Raw genomic sequence first — 25,131 nt, forward strand, 5'->3', positions numbered from 1 at the left:
GTTCACCCAATCTATAAAAAGACATGTTTTCCACTTACACTTGGTGGTACCTACTGTAGCCATGCAGGTAGTTTATCTGTGTTCAGATATCTATTCCTGCTGCTACCACAATACAATGGAAGTGAATGGAATTCTGTTCGTGGCTCTAAAAGCTCTGAAAAATGACACTTGGAAACTGTAAATAGTTTTAACTGAATCTACTTCCTACTGAAGAAATAGTCCCAGTGAAAACCCTTTAACTTCTGCACCAGAGTTAGCCTTAAAGTGGGGAACATTTTACTTTACTGACACAAGAGCTTTGTTGGTTTTAAGGCGCCTTTAGACTGTGCGACGACAATGATTGTGTGAAGTTTATTTCATGTCACACAGATGGGTCTGAAATCTGTATGAAATCATACATGCAGCATGTCAGATTCTGCGATGAATGCGTGGCATCCATCTGCGCTGCTCTCATTTTGAAAATGCAGAAAAACAGTGAACAAGCTTCCACACCTCCACAAGAGTCCCACCAACTTCTCTTTTGTTTCACCTTCATTGTTTTTGTTTGTGTTGTGTGTGTGTGTGTGTGTGTGTGTGTGTGTTTTTCACCTACAAATTATCTCGCCTGTATTCTGTCTTTTTTTGTCGTACTCTGATTGATTGATTTGTAGATGTGGGTCGTAGCAGCAGTAACATTGTCTTTGGTTACCAGAACTCTGAATCTGCCATTGGTTGTCTCATTCCAAGTGAATTCTGTTTTATGTTAAAGGAGTGAACATGTGTCAAGGCATTTACTTGAAAATATGCGTCCCAAATCAAGTCAGCATTGACCCTCACCTGGCAGGTACCTCGATGTTGGAGATGGCATAGAAGTACTTGAGCAGGTTGTCTCTCTGGACGTAGGTGCCTCCGAGAGCGGGCCTGAGAAGCCTCATCCTAAGGTTGGTGAAGGTGAAGAAGTCCCTCAATCCCTTCATACTTTCCATGCGAGTGTACAGGTTGTCCATGTTCAGCAGCCGCGGTCCTGCAAACACAGCAAAGCGCGCCCGCACCTCGAACTTCACATTCTTCTCGTTCTTGGAGCCGACCCAGCGCGAGTACTGCTCAGTGCAGATGACCCGTGTGATGTTGGCGGGCGAAAGGTCACGCACACGTTTGGGCGGCATGTTAAAGGCGTCCATGCAGTCGTCAGCGAAGAACTGGTAGGGCTGCCAGGAGCGTCCGTGGTCCATGGACTTATCCAGTACCATGATTGTAGGACGGCCGTACTCAAAGGTGATCTGGATGTCGTCTGTGAGCTCCAGACTCTTGTTCCAGGCCATGGAGATGTTGGCCAGCAGGGGCTCTGGGTGGCGTCTCCATGTGACTGTCTGCCAGTAGGTGAGTAGGCCGTTACGTTCACGGTCCTGCATCAGCTGAGGAGGGTGGGCCAAGTCTGGGTTAGATGCATCACACTCGTCACTGCACAGGTATGGATTCTCCTAAAAGAGAGATGAAGACAGAGCAGTAATACATCAGTCAGGGTTTGAGAGTGAACGTAAAGATAGTAGCCTTTAGAAAATATGTATATTAACAAGTAAATCTAAACATGTCACAGACTCAGGCACAGACACTAAGGGGCCCTGGGTCAAAGCGAAGCTTGGGGCTTCAACTCCCAGGTTTCCCCCACTCTTTGTGCATTGTGTATATGTCCTGTTGCATTTAAGTACCCATCAGGTACAGAGCACACAGTAGACTGCACAGGACAGTTTCAATATATTTTGCCCAGAACGCCAGACAATTACTCAATATATATAATATTAAACATAATATTATATAAACATAATGCGATCTGCATTTAGACACAGAGCCCCAAGATTGGTTAAAAAAGCCACGTTAATGCCCTTGTTATTTCAGTTTATAAAATTAAATTAATCAAATTACTACAAAGTAATTGCCACACAGTGAACATGGGGCCTTGAAGGTCCCTGGGGCAGTTGCCTGCTTTGCACATTTGATAATCCAGCCTCACACAGACAAATGTAATTTCAGCTAAAATGTCTCAATTGATGAGAAAACAAAATGTCTTGCTGCAAAATATCTAGCTCTATGTTTTACAAATGTTGCTGTTAGAGTGGATTTGTGGTCCCTGGACAAGTTACAGTCTTAGTTAAGGCAACTGAAAAGTATCCAATCTAGTTCCCTGTGTGTGATCATACATCAATACTGATTCAAAAGATGTGTACTTTTTTTCTGCTGTGTCTACGACTCTCCACAAAATACATCCATATTGTTCCCATAAAGGATGGTGTGTATCTAAATGAGGAGTGCCTTCAATTCCTCGCCGAGGCACTGAGGGACAGCGAGCTTAAAAGTAAACTTGCCAAACAACACAACAGGAAGTGTGAAGGTCAAGAGCATCGTGCATTATCACTGTCTTTGCATAGACAGCAGAGTGCTGCTGCACTTTTAACTCCAGAGAATTGATCATCCTCTTCTAGCGATGCCAAGACTTTCAAGCCGCGGCCCCTCTACAGAACTCAGAAGTCAACGGGATTATTCACACTCCTCACAGAGAGCCACGGGTCTCTTTCTACCTGCACTAAGAAATGACTTTCACTCTCTGTCAGGAGATCTCAGGCCTCTCGTCGTCCTTTTCTACCGAGACGACAAATTAATTCTCTGCTTACTCGAATGCATACATTTCCCGTACCTCCCATGACCCATATCTCGAGTTTTCATAACCACCCACCAAACTTTGTGGTAATTTAAAATCCCTCCCTTCATATCACTTTCAAGATTTCTAGTCCCCAGAATCCCTAATTCCACCGTTGCTGGCTCCACGTTGTAAGCCAGTTGTCTGACATCCACATCACCACAGACGTTAAATATTTACACAAAGAAATCCCAGAGATCCTCACAGTCGTCTCTCCTGGTGCTTAATTTGCAAAATACAGCTGTAACACTGTTTAGATTGTATCACATTCAGAAGGCTCATTGTGTCCCCAGGATGTACTAATTAGATTGATAAGGGGTTATTATTTTCTCCGATATTTAGTCACAGTCATCGCATCAAAGAGGTCATTATTTGTATCATTTGTCCAAGTATTATCATTCACAGGCACTGGTTTATTTCATTATATTTTACTGTGCACGTTTGTAGCATTTCTCAAAAATAAAAGCCCAAAACTGTCATTACCATCTTTGCCATTACACAGTCATGTTATTAACTGATTAATGTTTGAAATAAAATCCTAAACATACATTTTATTTAAGAATTAGCTGCTGGTGCCTGTGAAATTTCCACTCGTCTACGTTTCCTACCTACCCTCCTGTTGTACTAACTGATTACATTTTATAGCTGATGTTATCCTTTTATTTATTGAGAATCCAATAGTCTTTCTGAATTTTACTGCGTTCTGCTTAACAAGCTCTTGATGGAGTGCAGAGTATGTCTTAAAATATCTTTCTTTTTTCTTCCACCTCCACCTCCTCTCCCCCTCCTTCTTCCTTCCCTTTCTTCTTCTGTTTTGTTCCTTTTTATTATTTCTGCTGCTAGTGTGTTATTACGACTTCTAATTGTAGTGTTTAAGAGTGTGACTAGCTCGTCTTGAAATACCGTTTGGTAAGGTAATGGACATTATGTTGACAACAACAAATAAAAAAAATAAAAAAACACATTTACTTCAATGATTATTTTTGGAATATTTTTAGATAACAAATATGACAAAGACCAAATGACAAGCAGTAGTGAGAGGCAAAGTTGGCGAAGTAAAGACCCAAATCTGAGCCTCAGTGACATCAAATATTTGCTTGAGCAAGGAACTTTAACATTTGACCTGCATGTGACAAACAAATCAAGTAGTAGCTTGTTTATAGTTCATACTGTGTACATACCAGATTCATCTTTTTCTTTATTAGTCAAGTATTTATCAAACTTTTAATTTCAGTAAGTAAAAAGGTTATTCGCTGAAAGTGAGTAAGACACATTTATAAAGTGACTCACTCCTACTTACAGCAAAGAGAAAGAGTAACCTTTACGAGCAGCTCTCAAGTGATCACATGAAGAAGAGACACAGGGATTTAGCTTATCTTATCTGCCCCTTACATTTTACTCAGTGATGTTATTCTACAAAAACAAAAGTGACTTGAAATATTTTCAAATTCATTTTATTTGTGTGAAATCCTTAATATCTCTAGTAGTAATGAACAGCAGTGTAGTATTTCTATAATACATTAATAGGGATTGAAAGTGGAGTGGATCGGTAAAGATATTTGGTGTACCACATTGACGAGTACAGACAGTTAAGTACAAATATCGATAGAAGATGTGTGCTAACGTCATCTTGGATTTTATCTTACGCAATTTAAGAGCATATTAAAGTCCTAAGAAGTTTTAGAGGATAGCTTTTATTTCAAAAGTTCATAAAGTCACATTCATCTTTCAGTTAAGTTTAGCAGTTTGATAAATACGTGCCCCGATGATAATACACTTGATTAATGTGCCTTTTCCTTTTCGAAACCGCATCTAACATTAAACCCAAGGAAGATTTACAAAAAGACACATCCTAGTGGGTGTTGACAAAAATCGTGGCAACAGAGAATGAAATGTTTCATGCAGATTCATACTTACTCTGATTAGAGTGACGCATGAAATGAACTGGCCATAATCACCGCCTTTATCAAATTATAGGATATAATTATAAGATACTGAAGTTACACTGAGACCATGAATTACACAAATTGATGGAACACTAATGCAATGTAATGCCACAACTGCTTCAAGTTCAGCACAGCAGAATCAGATTGTATAATGACTTTTAAGAGATATTCCCCCCAAAATCCTTCGAGTATCAAACGCTCCCCCTGTAGACTTTAAAGTTGGCTGTAAATAGTTTGTAGTTTCATCCTTCATGGAGAATAGCAATAGTCAGCAGGAGGCGGGTGCTTTAACATGCGCAAACCAATGCACACAGTCTGACAGAGTCATGCATGAGCATCGAGTTGCAAGTATTTAGCCATATTTTGCGTGTAAATATGTATGTTTGTAACATAGTGAGCATACAGATGGAGAGTGGAGAAGTGGTTTGAGAAGTTTCTAGGGATGTTTTAATACTTTTCCATTGTAACCAACATGAGTTCAAGCTAGGATTTGACGATCGTTTCTATTTTCATATTGTCCAATCTCGGGATCAGCGATAGGTGAAGAACATGTGTGCCAGTGAAGGACATGCAGACCACTAATGTATTTGCACACAGATAAAAACAAATCGATGTAATAGTCATTTCTGCAGAATAACGGGGCTCAGCGGGACAGTAGGGCGCCAATTCTAGAGATCATGTCTTAGTTCTGATAGTAATGTTAGTTAGAAATCGCCTTGATATCGGCATAGGAAAAACCAATTGTCGAGTCGTTGATATATACAATCCTACAGCTGACTGTTCAATACTCAAAAGATTTTAGGTGAAGTATCACTTTAAACAGCAGTTTCTTCTTTGTGATGTAAGCTCTAAGGTGAAAGCAATACTGCGTAATATCGATGTACTGTGCACAGATCGTGTGTCACCGCTTCTCTTCAGACGTTCACTTTTTTCCACGTCTATTGCCAACAAGCAGCATCCTTTTGAATAAAGTCATTGGACTGTGCCGAGGGAAAGTGAGCAGTCAGTCAAGTCCACTCTACTGGTCTAATAACAAAAGCAAAAGTTACAATCCTGCGAGGCTGAGATTATAAATCATCTGATTTATGGTGACAACGCAGAGTGGGAAAACTCCAAACATAAGCAAACGCTGAGCCGGTGCTGAGGGAAGCTGTACGGCACAGACACTATACAAGATCATAATGTTTGAGAAGACACAGCAGCGAAACTACGGTATATCAGTATACTGAAAAACCTGCAGATAATCTGTCTCTCTCTTCACTGGAACGACATGGTAGCATTGTTCTCTATCTGATAACCCAATTATCTCCTTTGCACTGACTCAGATAGAGATCACTGTCAGCGCAAACACACTTAGGATGATAATCTACAACGCTCACAAACAACTGCAACCGGAAAAGGTAATTGGAACTAGATGAAGGAGGTTACAGTGAAAGACGGTAGATACTTTTAGTCGAAAGCTGCTCTGGCCTGGAGTGGCCCTGCTGCTTTTGTGCCCTCCATTAGTGCGTCCCCTGACCTCAGTCCAGACACACGTTTACACACACGGGACTGGATTAGTAGGCTGTTGTTCTGGGGATGACCCTCGACCTACAAATCCTATTGAAAATGATCGCACTGTCACATTGTCCCAGATACAACGCAAACTCTATATAGGTTAACTCCTGAAGTGTGTTTGTGACAGCGTTTATGTGTCTGAGAGAAAAGCACCACAAACTAGACAAGAAGCAACGATCAATACAGTGGGGTTTTTTTATGTCTTGTTGTCTCTGTTGGATTTGAGTGTCGGGTCAAAAAGCTGCACATTGCTGTTCATCAGCCTGCTCTGGCCTCTCCGAGCACATTAGGATTAGCTACAGTAGAGGTGATATGTACTGTAATATAGGCTGGAAGATTTATTTTTTTTTTAATCCCCCATGAGAGATTTACACGCGAGGTTATGTTTAAACCCTTTGTGTGCCCCGTCCTCCTTATCCCACTCTGCCTCCTGCCACTACTCTGCCCCGGCCCAGTACATCTATGCCAGAATACACACACCCACAAACACCCGCAAACACCACTCTCACACAGACACACACATACACACACACACACACACACACAGATCCCGGCCAACTGCTGCGGCAGGTGGCCCGCACTGCTAAGCCCCTCCAGCAATTATCCTCGCTGGGATTCTGTCTCCACGACAACAGCCGCCATGATGCCCAATGCCATGAGTGACTTCCTTGTTTTTCACTTGCGGTATAACAATGTGATTGTAAACACTCATCGATAACTCCTCAAGTGCTAAAGTTTGCCTCATGCGACGGCTTCGAGGATGTGAATCTATAAAATGAGCTCCCTGACCTCCTAAAAAAATCATCTTACACAAACGTCAGTTATTTCAGTGTTTGAATGCAACAGCAGTAGCAAAACATTACTGGTCGCCTACGGAAATAGCAAGTTGCCGTTGTGCATTTAAACAGAAAAAAAGCATGAAGGAAACTGTCCCCTGCATGTCCTTCCTCTCTCTCTTCCATCGCTTTCATGACCATTTCAGTCCCCCTCAAAATATTCTCTGTCACTGCCTTGCCCTCTCTCGTCTTTATTTCTTCCTCCACTTACAGAAGTTTCTAAGTTATATTGCTAGCAAGGGGAATAAAGGTAGGGACACACACTCAGAGAACACAATTTATTTTGTTTTGGAGAAACATCAAATGAAATGACCTTCCCATTAAAAAGGCCACAGAGGGGAAGAGAAAGGGATATTGCTTTTTCACTTATAACGTTAATCTTTTATTTCGTTGGAGGTTTTTCCATCATACTGGAGATCCCTGAGTGTCTGTGTGAAAAATCTGTACATGAGTGTGTATGTGTATAAGTGAAGTACATGTATAGAATTACAAATCATACACCTGCCGTTTACTTTAATTACCTGAAACAGGGATTTTTCGCTGGCTGTAAAATGTCTCGCCAAGTGCAAAACAGCACTCAGCAAGTGTAAATGTGTCTTAGGTGTGTGTGTTTGCGTGGGTGGGTGTTGTTTATGTCTGTGTGTGTGCGTGCAAGCAAAAGTAAATGTTTACCGAAGGCATGTGTGATTGTGCTGGAGGAGGAGAGAAGAAGGACAGAGCAGGGACACCATGCTGCTCCGAAGCAGCAGCAGAGCTCGTCCAGCTCAGATCACCACAGTCGGACCAGGACGAGTTATATTAGGAGCTTGTCTTAGAATTCAGGCACAGCAGATACGGTGAACACTGACAGAACAAAATATCAGGGAGAGTTTTCTTGAAGTGCACTGATGAGGTGAATCCAGGTAAAAGCTATTATCTTTTATTGATGTCTGTTATTAAATCTAGGGCAATCACAAAGGAGGAGATGTAGATAAAGAAAGGCAGACGTCCGGGACAAGGATTTTAAGCTTTGAGACAACTGAGATGTGGATTGTGCAACAGAGATCTCTATATGATATTGTACTTCCTGTGTTTCTTAAAGAGTACTCCACCGATTTAGCGTTGAACTCCTATAATATCATCGCACAGTTAAGACAAAAGAAGGCTCAATATCAATGCAGCAGAACTGGAGATATCGTCTTTTTTTTTTATTCCACACATTCTCCTACTTTGTCAAAACCTGGCACCTACATTACCCACAATGCAACTCGACCTGCCATCGGTTCAATCGGAGATCTGGGTATGTTATGCTAGTAACGGCTAAATGTAGGCTTGAGCTGCTGGCCTCAAGCAGAGATGAGGGGTGGGCTACAGAGGTCTGGTAACCTCTCTTCTTTCCAAAGCCCCAGATTTTATTTAGTTTTAAACAACTTTTTTCACACATGCAGTCGTACTCCACAGCACCTGTAAACAGACTTTGATGTTAACTGAGGAGCTGTGTTAGAGATGTTAAAGGGAAATTCTGGAATTTGCCATCCTGGGTGTTATATCAGGTTTGTGTCCCTTGGTTATGATAACATTTTACTCACCACTTCTATTGCACAGATTTTTGGGACATGTGGACAATGTCAATTGCGGAAATGAGCGCGTGTCTCCCACAGATTTCCAGATCAACAGAAATCACTTGTCTTTGAGTCTGACTGAAAGTAAACCCAGAAAGTGTCCCCTAAGAAATGCTTGCAGAAAAGGATTTCTGTTGATTTCAAGTTTTTTTTGGAAAGCTGTAGGAGACTCATGATCCTGTCCTCGATTAAGATTGTTCTTGTTGTTGAACCTCCTCCATTGTAGAAATTTTGGAAATGTGTACTACGGCAAGAACAATCTTAATATTGGCAAAGAGTCTTCTACAGCTTTCCAAACATTTAAAATCAACAGAAATCATCTCAAATACAGGCATATCCAGGGGACTTCATTCTGTCTGCATTTTTTAGATGGATTCTGTTGCATTGAAGTTTTGTTGAAAACCCTGTCTGTATTTCCCAAATCTCTACAACGGAGTAACATTTTATCATGAACAATAGTCATAAGGGACACAAATATGATAACAACAACCAGCTTGACAAGTTTCCCTTTAAAGTATCACTCAAATGTTGTGGCCAGTCTGTTTCTCACACATGTACAAACACACAAAGACAGGCTCTGTAGCTTCTATACATATGGTCTCTCCTCTCCAAACAGCCATCAGTCCTGAGATCCTGATTGGTGAGACAAGGCAGTTCACCTCAGGCTGTCTAAGCCCCTGCGGCCAATCCCTCTTAGTATCACCTCAGTCAGGGATAAATCTCACTTATAACTATCCTCCCGTTCTGCCAACACATCTAAACACACTCTGATCACTTTCAACTGTGTCCTAATGGGGAAGCAAGCCATGCCATTACATCACTACACCCTCCCCCACCTCCAATGTTCGTACAGTCACTCTTTCCGTCGCTCTCTTTAGCTGTCTGTTTCTTTCTCTCTGTTCCCTTCGTTAATTATGCCCTGCACCGTCAAACCTGCTCACGCTGTGCTCAAATTCACCTCCAGGGGTGTATTATTAGGACACTGGCCTCCTGGGGTTGCTTTTTACCCCAGGGAGGTGCATCAGGGATGGCCCACTGCTGGATGTGGGTGGCCCTTTTGCATGGCCTTGATGGCCCACTGCTGTGCAGGGCAGGCCAGCCGGGCCTGGCAGGGCTACACTGGGCAGGGAGTATGAAGTATGGCCATAGGCCCAGTCTGGGAAGCACTGATCCACGCTACCAGCTGCCATCTTCCTCCCCTTCCTGCATGCTCCCCTTCCGCTGCTGCGCGGCTTCTCTCTCTTCTCATGTCTATTTTTAGAGCTGGCTGATTTCTACTTTCTAAAACGGGCAAATGTGTTGTGGAACAGGAAGGTGTGTGTGTGTGTGTGTGTTTTTTGTTGTCTTTCTTAGACATACTACCGTGCACTGTCGGCCAACTCGTGCACGTTTCACACACCCCTGCTGGTCGCCGTTAACGTCACTGCACACTGTACATTCCTGTGCACATGCACGCATCTCATTTGCATTCGGCTGCTCTCTGTTCTCGGCCCCGAGGGAGACGGTTGATAGAAGGTTTCGGTTCAAAACCAAAAAAACGAAATAACAAACAAAAGCACAGCGAGGCCTTTTTGAATGCAGCATTTTTATATATCGACACGGTGTGTACTACTGTGGAACTGTGGTCTCATTTCATCTTTCTGCTTAGCTAAGCTTGGATCTTCCACACCTCTCCCTCATCATTAGCTATCCCCCTCTGCAACCCTACTACCTCTCCCCCCTCAAACCTCCGTACTCCATCATCCTCAACTGCAAGCTAAGACTCTATAGTAGCTATCATACAGAGAAACTACAAAGAAACTACTGAAGCTCCTAACACAGCACTAGTGACAGTAGCATCTTTGTCAAAGTGCTGGAAGCCCGTCATGTTGAAAGAAGCCAACATGCTGGTCTGTTTGGCTGAGGAGAAAGGATGCTGCATTCCCAGAAAACAAGAGAGATAAATAGAGTGGAAAAAATGCATCCCTGTGGAGATGGAGGGACCAAAAACTACTGTAAACCAATGCAAGCAGGGAAAGCTACAGTATGCCTCAACATCAAAACCCCCAAAAAGTGAATTCTCCCATAGTTTTTAGGAACACACTGGAGCACTCATAGGGTGAGAGAAGGGGGGGGGGAATTATTTTGCATCTTCCGCAGTATGTCTCAAGTCTTATTAAGGATGAGCAGCTCTGCGTATTGGGTGATGCAGTCTTTTTTTTTTTTTTTTTCCCAGTGCCCTGACTTTCCCTTGATTTGTGGGATTGTTGAATGACTGAATGTAAATGTACACCAATTAGATAAGAAACTGGCTTTTCTGTAAAGCTGCCAAATCTGGGGGCAAGGGGAAGAGGGAAAGAAATGCTGCTTGCCTGAAAATAAATGATCTGTGTACCAATAACCGTAAAACTAATACTCAGTTGGCGGGTCCAAAAGAAAGACAGGGGAGATGTAATGGCCTTGTTTCCCTGCTGAAGTGTGTATAGATGGATTCAACCTCTGTTAGTAGATAATATTTAGATGCTCTTAAGATGATCTTTAACCCAAAATGAAGAGATTTTCTGTTACATAAAAGCAGGAATAGGGATTATTACATGCTAGAAAAGCAATTGTCTTATATAAAGAGCCAAAAATTAGTCAAATAATTATCCAGCTGCAGTATTAAACCTACTCTGCTCTATCATTATGTAGGAATCTGAGTCTGACATCCCTCACTTCTTAAGTAAACTTTCCTCTCTCAGCTTCTTCACTCTCTAAATCCCCAGCTAGTGCACATAGGGGGCCTGGTTCAATCCCCACAGCCGCAGATGACCTGAGAAGAACCAGAACTTTCCACTATAAAGACCCCCGTCCGATGCAAAAGTGCTGACTAAGACCAGACTCCTTCCTGTCCCGCTCTCCACCTCTCTCTTTCTTTCTCTCTCATCAGCCTTGCAGCGCACTCTGGATCCTTGGTATGGAGCGACGCTGGCCAACCCTTGTAAGGAAGCCCATTAAGGAGCCCATCAATATTTCATCATTGCTCACTCAGAAACATAGTTATAGAAGTTTCCAGGCCAGGGCCATTAGGGGGCAGACGTCAATACGTTATGGCAGCGAGCATCTTCACTTCTCCCCCCTCTTTCCCTTGCCTCTGTCCGTCTCCCGTCTCAAGAAGTCATCGGAGAGGCTTTCTGAAGACGACAGTGGTTTCCGCTACTTCCACATTAAACAAATCATTAACCATTAGGTATCCAATGAGCACAATATCCTTCCCTGCTCCTGTCAAAATGACCCCAAGTACTGTTATTGGTCTCATTGAAGGGAAGGGAGGGAGACTGGGGTGGAGGGTTGTTTGTTAAATCTGTCTTAAGGTAACAAATCTCCAGTCACACAGAATACAAACTAATTAACAGCATGACATGACTGTATAATGTGATGTAGTCAGGCCTAAACTCTCTCACTAGGAACACTTTTTGTGAGATTTTGACTCATGGCTGTTGAAACAGGTCTGGCGCCTTCAATAGTGGCCAAATCATCAGTGAGTGGACACTCAGTGGCAGTGGGGCGATCAGGATGAAGAGGATGAACTTGCCGTCTCACACACAAAACAGTGAGTCAAACCTCAAGTAAAAAAGCTTTCCACTGAGAAGACAAGGGGGAGCTTAATTGCAGTCTTCTTAGGATTACAATGATTTTATAACCCTTATTTCAAATTATTACACTTGCATTAGCCGGGATGGGAACTAGCCTGCAGGCTAAAGTCTGTTAAATATTGCTGTAGCAGACATTTTAACGAGTTTTCCTCCAGCTCACCCTTCAGTGTCCTTGGAACTTAAAAGGTCCCGCTATATGCATTTTACCAGAGGAAATGTGAGGTCCTCTAGAAGCCCAAATCAAAACCGGATCCCAGGCTGCCAAGTCCATACTAATGTAAACAACACCTCCGGACCTCTCTGAGGGAGGTCGAGCCATGCCAAGTCATTGTACTTATGTCATCTCTTTTAGATCCCTATAGCTTTCAGAGTGTGAATCTCGCCCTGACTGTAATTATTTTTTGGTGTCCTTACTTGCTTAATTGCATAACCCTGTGGTCATGTTGATTTCCACAATAATAGTTTTCAACTTTTTACACTTACCAACAGAGGTTTTCTGCAAGTGTGGAGCACATATTTGTGCACATGCTATACATTTAAAGGTTATTAACAAAGGTATAAAAGTTTCTGTGTTAGTCATGAACTTGGACTCACCAGAGTGCAGAACCTCTCGGGTGGGTTTCCACACGTGATTCCGGGCGGATCCACCTTGATCCGCATGTGGTCTTTCATGGACGCGGATTTCGGCTGGCACGCGTACTGCTCCCACACCGAGCCCTCATCCGTGCTCACCAGGGACTTGCACAGTTCGTACTGGCCCAGACTGGAAGCCAAGCAGTGCAGCAGCAGCAGAAACACGGCCTGGAGGAGCATGGCAGGCTCGGGGGGTGTTTGGAACGGGGTCCGGCGCAGGGTGAGGGGGCCACGGAGCTCAGAGGAGAGGTGAAGCGCATGGAGCGGTGATCATGAGGAAATAGTGGACATCCCTACCACCATACTGCTGTACAGTGAATGCAGAGGTGTGGGTGAATTGACACAGCTCGCCTCCAGGCTTATAAAGTCCCTAAATGACAGGAGAGCACTGTATCGGCAACTTTCGCTCAGTGTCTCTTCACAAATGTTGACGGCCCCCAGAGAGCCGAGAGAGGGACGCTTTCTTGTTTTAACGGCTGACTTCCTGAGGAGGATGGGCGGTGAGTGGAGAGGCGGATGATGTTACAGAGATTAATCTCGGCATACACTTTAACCATAGTGTTGCAGGGGAGTTGGGTGTGAGATGTTAACGCGAATCCATGTCTCAGAGAGCGGTGTCCTGCCGGGAAACCGTGGAGCTGGTCGGGGAGGATGAAGGACAAGCTGCTGCGTCTTCAGGTATATCCATTGGACGTTTTGCACTGGCCGAACTCCTCTGATTGTCCTGGGGCAAAATGAGGACAAATGCGAGAGTTAGTTATTTGAGTAATGTATCCTCATCAGTTCATCACATCTTTAATCTTACTGTAAATACACGGACACTGGTGAAATTTTTCACAGATGGAATGTATTCTGTGTGGGATTTCTCTTTGCACCAATAAAAGTTTAATGTCAGTCTTTGAAATATACATAAGGGTGAGTGGGTTGCGTTCTTATTATGTAGTATAATTAACTCCTTAATTATTCTGTAGTAATCGGCGGCAATTAAGCTTGGAAAGTAAAAAAAACCCAGCACATTCATCTTCAGACTCTAAGGAGAACTTTTGGGTGAATGTGTGGCACAGCAAGTTGGTTACAAGGAGGGCAAGTTTGGTTGAACTCGCCTCTGATCTGCGATGCATTCGGCGATATTTAATATGAAGAGTTGCACATTAACAAAAGGCGCCGCATTGTGTGGATAACCCTGTGCGTAAAAACACGTGCTGCTGCCGGGTGCAGCCTGTGCGTGCAAGAGTTGTAATTGCTCCTATCCAATGCTGGAGGTGGAGAGCAGGCTACAGATGTTTTTTTTAATCATGTGGCACTGCAAGAAATGTCAATCCGAGGGAGAATTGAACAGCCTATGTCACCTACTTTCTTAAAATGTGCGTGAATGTGCAAAAATGGGAGATAATTATCCTCACAAATCAACTCGTTTCAAGATTTTTCTTGAATCAAGTGTCATTTTCTTGGGAGTTTATGAATTATAGGCCTTTTCAATATTCCGGCTTACTTCAGCACATTGTCATTAATTTAATAATACACTTTAAGCAAAACAAACTGCACTGGAAGTAGTTATTGCCAGATTTATTCACTTAATTCAATTATAATTCGATTTTAAACTGAATACATGAATAAATGAATAAACAGGGTTGACATTTTTTGCAGCGTGCCCTCATTGATTATAATCCGACTGTCATCCCACACTGACAGAAGCCAGGTCCCTGCACAACCTATCCCACACAACAGCCCTGCAGGGCTCCGACTTTAGTTCAGTTGTCAAGCGAAGTCGCCAAAGCTATTTCCCGGCACTGACAGCCTCGTAGGGGTGTGTCAGTTTCTACAGTAGTGCATCCCACCGCGCAGCATCGCTCACACACTATGGATATTGTATATTCACAGATGAATGCATTAATTCCGTTGCTTTAAAACAGAGTAAATTCATCCGAAAGTCCCCTCACCACTCTGGTTCTCCTGGAGTGGACCGGATAACGTGTGTAACTCAGAGCAGCTTCTCGGTGCGAGACTTCAAAGAGCTGAATAGCAAAACGCATCGTGTTGCGAGATTATATCAGATAAAGCACTTACTTCTAACATGCATCCGCGAGACAGGTCAGCACTTTGTGTGGAGTACGTGCACGTCCCCCCTCTTTGAGCAAAAAAAAGACCCCCCCCCCCAGATCATCTACTGCACTCGTTCCCCGCCGCGGTCCTCTCTGTACTCCCGTTTGCTTTTGCCTTCTGCCGGATACTTTTTATCGCACCGTGGATGGCTGCGCACGGTAGATCGGTGTCCTAGATCTAGCAGCGGCTGGGTAAAGAGGACTGAAATCCAGCGTCAAGGAGTATCAAAAGTATAAAATATTGACTTTGAGGAAAGGCTTGTGCCCGCCCTTCTTCCCCTGTCCTCCTCCCCTCCCACTTTACAAGCTCGGGTTTACCCGGAATGCTCAAGGGCAGAAAGAAAGACAGAAAAAAAGGCTTTATGGAAAATATCACCCTCCCTCCTTCTCCTCCTCCTCGCTCTCTCTCTCTCCCTCTCCCTCTCTCTCTCTCTCTCTCTCTCTCTCTCTGTCTGTCTCTCTCTCTCTCTGTTAATGCCCAGGCTAAATCCTTTTACCATCACTTTCAATCACTATCTGAGCTTTTATCTGCTCCAGCCCTGCTGCCTGAACCGGGGCGGTGCAACTTCCCCTCTCCGCTCCTGCTCCAAACTGTTCCCCACCAGGTTCGGTCTGCACCCTGCTCGGCTTAAAGGACCAGTGGTTGTTGTTGCTCTTGTTGTGAGAATTTCCATAGTATAGAAGACCATGGAGTTGAGAAACTATAGATGCTGTGGAGTAATTCAGTGGTGCACAAGCTAAACAACAGGATAGGAAAGCGGAAAACGTGAACATGAAGTTCAGTTTATTCATTTTCATTCTTACTCAGTCTTATAACGCGACCCTGATGATTTCATCAGTTTGGGCTTTAGACACACTTTTAACAGAAACCCTACTTTACAAACTGGATATGTGGGGTTTGAACAAAGTGGGCATTTAGGGGGCAGAGGGTGTCTGTTGAAACACACTTGAATTGCATGACATTTTGGAGATTGACCCATACTACAGACTAAAAGTCAGAATATTGTGGCCTCTGCTGCTTCGAGAGTAACTTAACACCCTGTGAATATCTTGTTCTGATGACCTACAGTGGTTTAACTTCTCACCTTGCTGTAGTGATGTAGACTCCAGGATGTGTCAGTGACATCACTGTTTTCGCCTTAAACAAAGTGCAATGCAGTATTTTGCTGTCCTGGGGTACGGTAACCCCACCCGGCCACACCCCACTGCTAGGTGTGGTCGGAGAAGAAATGGGCTTGAAGCTTTCAACATCAGCCTGATGTTTAGTTACTCTTTAATCTGTCTCTTGTGAGTATACCGACTTTATGGAAGTGCAATACTAAATCGCTGAAATACCCTTTTAATATATAACCCTTGTAGTGCAGTGGTTAGCACTGTCACACGGGAGGTAGAGCAGGGTAGAGCCCGTCCCCGTCCACATGTCGAAGTGTCCTAGAGCAAGACACTGAACCCTAAGTTGCTCCCGATGGAGGCCGGCACCTTGCATGGCAGCTTGGCCACTAGTGTGTGAATGTGTCTGTGAATGGGTGAGACCTGGTCTGTAAAGCGCTATGGGAACCGTTAAGGTTGAAAAGTGTTTTATAAGTGATTAATAAGACCATTTACCATTTATGATTTACTGGAAATCACTTTCTGGTAGACCTGGTCACAACCCCTACACAAGATGTAGCCATTGACAAGGGTTTTCCTGGTTTTAGGGCGTCACGAGCCTGCGGTTATCAGAACCCTTTCTTTATGGCAGCTAATACGAAGCGAAAGAAATGTGAATCCGTCATTCTGCCGGGGACGGGCTGCAACATCCTCCTAATTTTGGAAACCTCTCTGCAGTAACTAACACCATTGTACTGCCAACACAGGAACAGATGTGTATAATCACTTCATAGTGAGCCAGGACACTTTAATTCACGCTTCAGAGGTGAATGACATACATTTGGGCTCACATTTTAGGGCAGCAGAAGAAGAAAGAGGCCAAAAGACAAGGGGGGCAGTGGGAGAAAGAGATGTACCATTCAGAGGAAATTATGAACCTCTGTATGAAACACTGGCAGTACACCCAGGAGAGGATCGATAGTTTGTCCTTGCAGGGCCTTCGCTCTCTTTTTGCATCTTTGAGGTGAGCCTTAACCCTTCTTTTACTGCTGAGGCGTTTTGAGAGGAGAGGGCCACCTTTCCACAGCACCATTGTGAACAGGGCCAGACTGAAAGACAAATTCCCCCCTCAGGGATCAATAGAACATCACAAAGATGGCATTCGCTGCTGTAACAGGCTCTTGATATAGAATAACACAGGCCTTTAAACAACGCTGCACTCAGGCAATGGGAAAAGGGGGGGCCTGCTGAATTTGTCAAACAGCCTCTGAGTCAAAGATGAAACACGAACTACGTGGTATTTGTTAGAGGTTGTGACAAACTGAATAAAAAAACGTATCAGCCCATATTTCACTTCCAGCAAAGGTTTTCAGATTTCACTGGTTAGAATTTGAGACCTTGTGCTGAGTCAGCGACGGTCAGAGAGTGTCAGCCGTGCTTGAAACATGACTTAGCATGATTAAGCGCCAAACATTTATTCCACAAATGGACGAGGATTACATGTGTAGGCAGTGAAGCTGATTGCGTTTTGTGCAGCCTCTGTGATTTACTGCTCTGTAACAAAAAATCACGATCATACTTAGCCAGCGTCACGTTCTCTACATCTATATATGCTTTTACACTTTACTAAATTCACTTGAATGTGCATCAATAACCTGATAGAAATGTCAACCCTCAACATGATGAATGAGTGATATTGTATTTTGGAATTCAATTATGTCTAACTAAATAAGAGCATCAATAACAATAGAACAACCTGTCCTGGCTAATAGACCTGGACACACTTCTCTATGCAGCACAACACGGCATTCATTTCCTGCTACCATGTTAGTGATTGACCGTGCTGTGTTCAAAGTGGCAGCGTAAAATTAAATATCCTTTTGAAAACGGACTTAATTCTGCACTGGCTGTGTGCGAATATTATATAATTTCTGCTATTTATTTACCAGTTTATATAGAAATCTGCTCTGTGAATCATGCGGCCCCCCCGGAGTGCGCTCGCTGAATCTGGAAAGTTGTGTAAAACACTGAGTGTCAGTATGTGGTAAAAATCAGATGACAAGACTCTCCGCCGTTCTCGACTCTTTTTTTTTTTTTGTCGCTCTCCATCTTTCTTTATACTCTCCCTCTCTTTCACTCTCACTCTCTCCATGTTTGTATTTTGGCAGAGGATAGAACTGTCAGAGTAGCCTAGCTGGCAGACCTTGATAAAAAAATATACCCTTCATCGTGGCTGCCTGCAGAGTTTGGACAAGGTTCAGGACAGGCCTCATCCCTCCCTCCCTCTCTCTCCCTCCCTCTCTCTCCCTCCCTCTCTCTCCCTCCCTGTCTCTCTCTCTCTCTCTCTCTCTCTCTCTCTCTCTATTTGCCGAAAGGATGACGCAAAAGTCAACTTGTGTGAGAGTCACGCTCTCCCATAAATCAGTTTGTAACTTTGGGAAGGCCCCAAAGAAGTTGTGCATGATCAGAAATAATTTATCTATCCATGGTGAAATGCTTTGACCAGATGGCCAGACTGTAATCACACACACACACACACACACACACACACACACACACACACACACACACACACACACAGTACAGTATACACTTTTCTGTTTGCACACAATCGAGAGGGTATTGTCTGAAGTCACAGGGCAATACATCCAAGAGAAGATGGATGTATTTAAAGGGGAATGCCACCGATTTCACACATGAAAGTTTGTTTCCACATCTCTGGGAGCATTACTGCATATGTGAAAAAAATCGTTTTTTGACTCCAGAGGGAACTGAAACTGGGAAATCTGATAAATTGCCTCAAATAATGTCACTTGAGGCAGCGTCGCTGAAGACTAAAAGTTCAAAAATGAGGCTACATTAGCCGCTACTAGCGTAACACACCCAAATCTCTGACTGAACTGTTGGTAGTTGAGTTGCATTGTGGGTCCCGAGAGATTTGATTTCATACATTGTATTTTTAGCTTTAATAGCTCAGCTGATGAAACAACACTCATCAATCAAACTCTGTGTCAATATTTTCCCTTCATTAATGTATCTTTTAAGTTTAGATTAGTTTCATTTCCCAACATTTCAAGCCCTTCTTTTCTGGTCAGTAAGCCGTACATGTGCCTCCCAGACTACAGAACACCCGTCACTATGATCATATGATGTTCTATAAACAACCAGATGGGTCCCCCAGAAAATGAATAGAGACTCACTCACAGACATACAGGAGCACACACATACATGTGCACGCACACACACACCAATCATGGTCTCCTAGCAACTCCTAGTTAGCGGTCCTACCTTGGGAGTGATGCTCTTTTCTCTTACATCAGGTGTTTGCCCACCAGGGAAACCAGAAATAACCTTGGAGTGACCCTGAAACAAAGACACATTTCACCTCGATCCCACAAACCACATCTAACCCTTTTACCACCCCACCCCCCAAAGAAATATATAATATAACACCACAAGCAGTTTTTCTTCCCCAGCATGTTAGTTTGACTCCCCCCTCCTCTCTCCTACCACTACATTAATGAGAGTTTTAGGGTTGACCCTAAAAAGTCTGATGGGTGGAAGTGGATGCGGTGGTTAAAGATCCTAAAAGAAGTGAGCTGTAATGAGCAGAAATAACGTGCTTCTACATCACATATCAGTCACTTTATAAGGACTCTGTGACTCTGTGATTTAACAGCATCTGCGGAGGGCCCAGTTGGTGTCTTGTCCCACACTGGGCCAGCAGCAGAAACACTAATCTGCTGTGGTGTGTGTGTGTGTGTGTGTGTGTGTGTGTGTGTGTGTGTGTGTGTGTGTGTGTGAGGGGTTGAGCATACAAAAGAGGCATTGTTTATATTTTCTTTGTGTGTGTATGCAGCGTTGCAAGGTAGGTGAATCTATGTGTGAGGTGCGCTACATTTGTGTGTGTGTGTGTGTGTGTGTGTGTGTGCAGGTGTGTGCACAGTATGTGTGTAGTGGCCTCTTTTCTGCTCGTGTGATCAAGTGATCGATGCAAACCTCTGGAGGTGCCTTTCACACACACACACACACACACACACACACACACACTCCTCTCCCCTCTTCAACACTGTAAAGCGTCTGTCGCCACTGAAGGTTACAGTAACAAACCTCAAGCTCTCACTCACCCTCTTACCCAATGGATCAATCAGTTAGTCATCCACTTCCTCATCTATCACGTAACCCAAATATAAAGTTGCACTCAACATCGCCATCGGTCTGCACTACCGGTGAATCTCATCGACATGACTCGCACTCACTCATTCATGCACTGAGTGAATGAGTGAGCTCATTGTTCAGACTTTACTGTTCGTCGTTGTCATGTTTGTGTACTGATACGCTGGTTTTTGAAGGGATCTGATGATATATGTGCTGTAAGAAGCGTGTGTGAATGCTGTTGAGGTGTGGTTTGTGTGTTTTAAAAAGCTTGATAATTTAATCTCTCTCTCGAGTTTATTTCACTAAAAACTGTATGCTTCAAAAGTCAAAGTCAGCCATATCTATATTTTTAACCATTTTATGCTGACAGGAAATTATGCAAAACGTGCACCAATGCAAATCAAATCAAGCTGTGGCTTAGGGATGTCACTGTCAGTTAAACCACACAATGAGAAAGATATAGTAGTTATTATTGTTTTCTGATATGAGCTTTTTCACCACCATGCAAAATCTGTTAAACTGACTTTTTATACAGTGTGAACTTACTCGGACCCACAGACTTACTCACTCACTTTCTTGTCCTTTGTCTTCTACTCACTGTCTTGCTCTCTCACACTTCAGTAGAAAGGTAAGTTGTCCTTTTTCATTGACTAAATACACTGATAACCCATTACCCACATAGGCATATCGAGTTACTTTGAGTGAATTCAAATGGAATGGGTTGCAAAGACAGAGCAAAAAGAGTACTCCAGCAATTTAGTTCTGAGCTACCATAAAGTTGGGAGACTAAAATACAGATGGTCAAAAAAATGTATGTTGTAGAGGCTGAGATATCCTGACTTTTAGTCCACTGAATCCTACATTTCCCATGATGCAAAACTTGAAAAGCCCCTCCAGAGCCACAGAAGACAGCAGACAAGTTGAGTAGTATTTCCTGCGAGTAGTATGTTGACTTTAACATGTGAAAACAGAGGAGTGCACCTTTAATGCAGGTTTCTCAACTTAGGGGTCTTTATTTTAATATACAGACTAGGTCATGGGAGATGTTATCGACTGATAAATTGATGTTTATTTGATATATTTTTGAATTGGAAATTCAATTGGAAATAAATGTATTAGGTTTGGAATACTCTATATATCATAACTTCTGTATAATTCCCTCTTGAAGATCAAATACGAAAGTCAGAAAGGACCTTAAAATGGGATTTCAGGCAAGAGGCGGTTGGGAAATCCTAATTTAACTTTCAACTTTTATTGACTCCTTCCTTTTTATGGTGGTGTTTATTGATTTATTTTAACACTCATTACATCAGCATGAAATTAAGTGGTTTTCTATTCAGCATGAATGTTAACTGCATTAGAAATATTGAATCTCAAAAGTTCATGTAACCAAAGATGAACACATTATTTGCCATGTGCTAGCAAAGACACTTATATGCCATCGCAGATTTATAACTCAGGCTTAGCAGCAAATTAAAGTCAGGTCTAGAGGAGGACAGAAGATTTACTGTCTATTCTCCAGAATGGTCTGTTAACAGTCGTTCAGCCTACTCACACCATTATATCCTTCATTAAATGAGCTGTAGAGGAGAGAATGAGATTTATCCTGCTGCTCTCGGGGCAAACAGGGCACAGTCTCTGCTTCACACCGACGCTCCGTGTTGACATTGGGGGGGATAAATCCAGCAGGATCAATACCAGCTTTTCGTCTCATTGATTTGCTCATAGAACCTCGCCCTCGTCCCACCCAGAGGTTCTTCCGCCATGCTGACCCCTCTCCGTCACCTGTGGACGCCGTTCATTCATCTATCTACATATAGTGCCTATCCATTTCACCCACTGGTGACAGTGACATTGTACAGTGAGAGCAGCTCTTAGAGGTCTCATGATGTCATGTTTTAAAAAAGGAGGATGAACTCAACAGGGATTGTTGAAGTTTTATCTACTTTGTATATTTTGTGTGTATGGACAGCGCAAGTGAACAGCTGTTCACCAAAGCTTGAAATCGCAGAGCCACAACTCCTCAGATCAAGACAGAAAACCCGTTCATCCTTGCCCTCCAGAATGACACATTTTCAAACTAAACCAGTTACTACACCACTAACGCTTGGTTAGATTTAGGCACCAAAACAACTTAGTTAGGGTTTAGGGAAAGATCATGGTTTGGGTTTACATTATTAGGTTGGAGAACAACCAGGGTCATGTTTCAAGTCCAACATTTTGTTGACTCACCCCTCCTCCCTCTGCAGACTTTGTGGCTCTATAATAACGTCTCATTACTTTCTCTTTTTCTCCCGACGGACAAGAGTCATAATTCCCATGGCCTTTAGAGGGTTTTGTCACTTGTTTTTGGGCTTTTGCTGAAACGACTGACGCTGGCTGGGTTTTTTTGGGGGGAGAAAAGTCTCAGAAACATGTTTCATACACTATAGATTTGAGACTTCATGGCTTTTTAAATGCTTGTTTAATCTATTACACTCTAGTGATGCAGCACATGACATGTTTTCCCCAAAATGTAAACGACTGTTGATGGCAGGCTGTCAGTAATACCAATTTCAGACTGAGGTCAATATAATACAGTTGTCATGTGTAAATGCTGTGTTGGGGTTACATTTCTTTCATTATTGAGACAATGTCACAAATGAGGGTTATTGTGACTTTTTTATGATTGAAAGCCATCGGGCACTGAACAGGAAGACGGTCACTCTGACCTTTGGCTGCAGCGGTGTTTTGTTTCCATCACTCGACCAACAGTGGTCTTTGTTTATTTCTGTCCTTCCTCGGGGGTAAATAAGACCCCACTCTGCCAGAGAGGAGCCTGGGTAATGAGGCTTGTGTCTTTGGGAGCTCTACATCCAACAGGTCATAAGTCAATCTCAGAGATGCAGGTGAAATGGATATGAGCTTGGAGGAATCGATTTATATTATATTATATTATATTATATTTCTATGCGTGCATGTTTGTTTTCGCATTGTTCTGTAATAGTATCCCATGGCCATCGTTATCATCATAAATGTACAAAACAACATTTCATGAAATAACAAAACACAACATAAAAAACAAAAACAAAACTCAAAATATGACAAAAATGAATGAACACATTAGCAAAACTAAAGCTGTTTTTTTTTTTATTCAAGTTTTATGCTTAACTTTTCAGACTCATTTTAAAAACTATACAGGAAAAACAGTAAGAGGATAATAATGGTTCCTTGGTGTAAAGTGTGAGAGTATAACTTTCACTGAAGACACAATATAATTTATGATATTCTTGTAACAGATACATCCCCAAGCCTTGTCTCTGACTTCATGGTGCCTTCAAAGGAGAAGAAGAATAAGATTAAGAAGAAAAATAGGAATAAGAAAAGCAAACATAATTCCCCTGTCAAAATGAGATGTAAGTATTAAGATCGAATACAACATTGTTGAATTTAGTTTTCTGTATTTAGTTTCATATTTGAACAATATTCATAAATTCACAAATTTAAGTGATTAAAGCGGCACTAATCAAGATTTCTGTACCAACGATGGGTAAAATTACTATGGGAAAGGTGGCAAACCCACAGAAAATAATCACCCTACTGTGCAGATCCCTTCAGCTCCACAGAGCGGTGTAGCATCTTTCAGCTCTTCGTTTTGGTGTTCACTGCTTTGGTTCACTCATAGCAGCAGCCAGCAGCTTTTTTCTCTGAATGTTTGCTGGATGTTTAAATAAGCAGCTGCTGATATGTTGGCTATATCAACTTTATAAAATATACCAATGTGTACGTGAGTTTATTCTCCTCCCTCCAAGTGGCAAAAAAGCCATTAATACTGCTTTAAAGATTTAAAAATGTTCTGTCTTTTCTAAACTTGTAAACTAATAAATTTAAGTAAATCCCACAATTCCATAATGCAAGTCCATTAAAACCATTGAGGTCCTATTTGGTTTGGTTTAATTTAAGAATGAATCATTTAAAATATTATCAATAGTATTTCAACTTTCCATTTGATTTTACACATAAATTGTTCTGTTGTCTGTGGTGTTTTACACTTCCATTGACATCAAGCCCGACCATGCAGTGTTTTGTTGCCTTCTGCCTTTTTCTTTTTCCTCTTACATCAAAAGCCTTTAAACATCCCTGTGAAAAAACATCACCAGCAGCTCATCAGGACCCAGTGACAGTCTACGATGGAACCTCTGCTAATTACCTGCAGACCCAGCACCCCACAGTAGCTGTACTCTGCTGTGGTTCAATGTATGACTCCAGTACAGACCAAAGGTTTGCAGGATTTAAAAGCAATTCTTCTGCCACTTTCTGATATCTCCCTTATTAGACCCAGACAAAGAACATTGATTCTCATGCAATTATTTTTTCTGCTCCACCACAACTGGATGATTTCCTTCAGTCTGTCTGCTGGGATCATGGCTTGTCAGAGTGTGTGCTGTGTTTTCCTGTGCATGAAGGAGCATGTGTGTTTGTGTGTTTGTGTGTGTGTGTGTGTATGTTTCCTTCTGTCATACAGCATGTGCACCGCCTCATACGCGAGTATCTGAACTTTTCTGTTTTTAACTATTTCTATGCAGTTTTTATATAAGTACAGTCTATGCTTGTGTGTATGTACAGTATGTGTACTCAGTCGGAGGCTTTTTTGTACCAGCACTGGAGTATTTTCCCACAGCATGCAGTCTTGGGGTGATGGGGCAGAGGTGGTAGGTGTCAGTAGGAGTGCCTCTCCTGTCCATTCAGGATGGGAATGAAGCAGGTAGTGGGTGGAGGTCTTGCCAGAGATTAGCCCTCCTCTGTCTGAGTGATCCCAGGACTGCAGCAAAGGCAGGGCCGGCCTCTCCTCTGCAGCTCCCCACGTAGCCGTTAATGTAAACACGATCAATATGTTTGTTGTGAGACCTGCACAACTAAAAGGAGAGAATGAGACCACAGA

The 25,131-nt window shown here is 42.7% G+C and overlaps 1 protein-coding gene across 1 annotated transcript in view; it reads right to left on the reverse strand.

The window, feature by feature from the left end:
• The window catches only part of ntng2b (netrin g2b), a 56,699-nt gene extending 43,640 nt beyond the window's left edge, over positions 1–13,059 (reverse strand). The window contains exons 1-2 of the mRNA XM_070924794.1: positions 12,823–13,059; positions 817–1,460 (exon numbers count right to left, since the gene is read on the reverse strand). Of these exons, the coding sequence (XP_070780895.1) occupies positions 817–1,460; positions 12,823–13,041 (863 nt within the window). The 5' untranslated portion in view covers positions 13,042–13,059. The remainder of the gene's footprint in view (positions 1–816; positions 1,461–12,822) is intronic.
• Between the last annotated feature and the right edge of the window lie 12,072 nt (positions 13,060–25,131).

Source organism: Enoplosus armatus, chromosome 18, assembly GCF_043641665.1.
Source record: "Enoplosus armatus isolate fEnoArm2 chromosome 18, fEnoArm2.hap1, whole genome shotgun sequence".
In the NCBI taxonomy this organism is placed as follows: Eukaryota; Metazoa; Chordata; class Actinopteri; order Centrarchiformes; family Enoplosidae; genus Enoplosus; species Enoplosus armatus.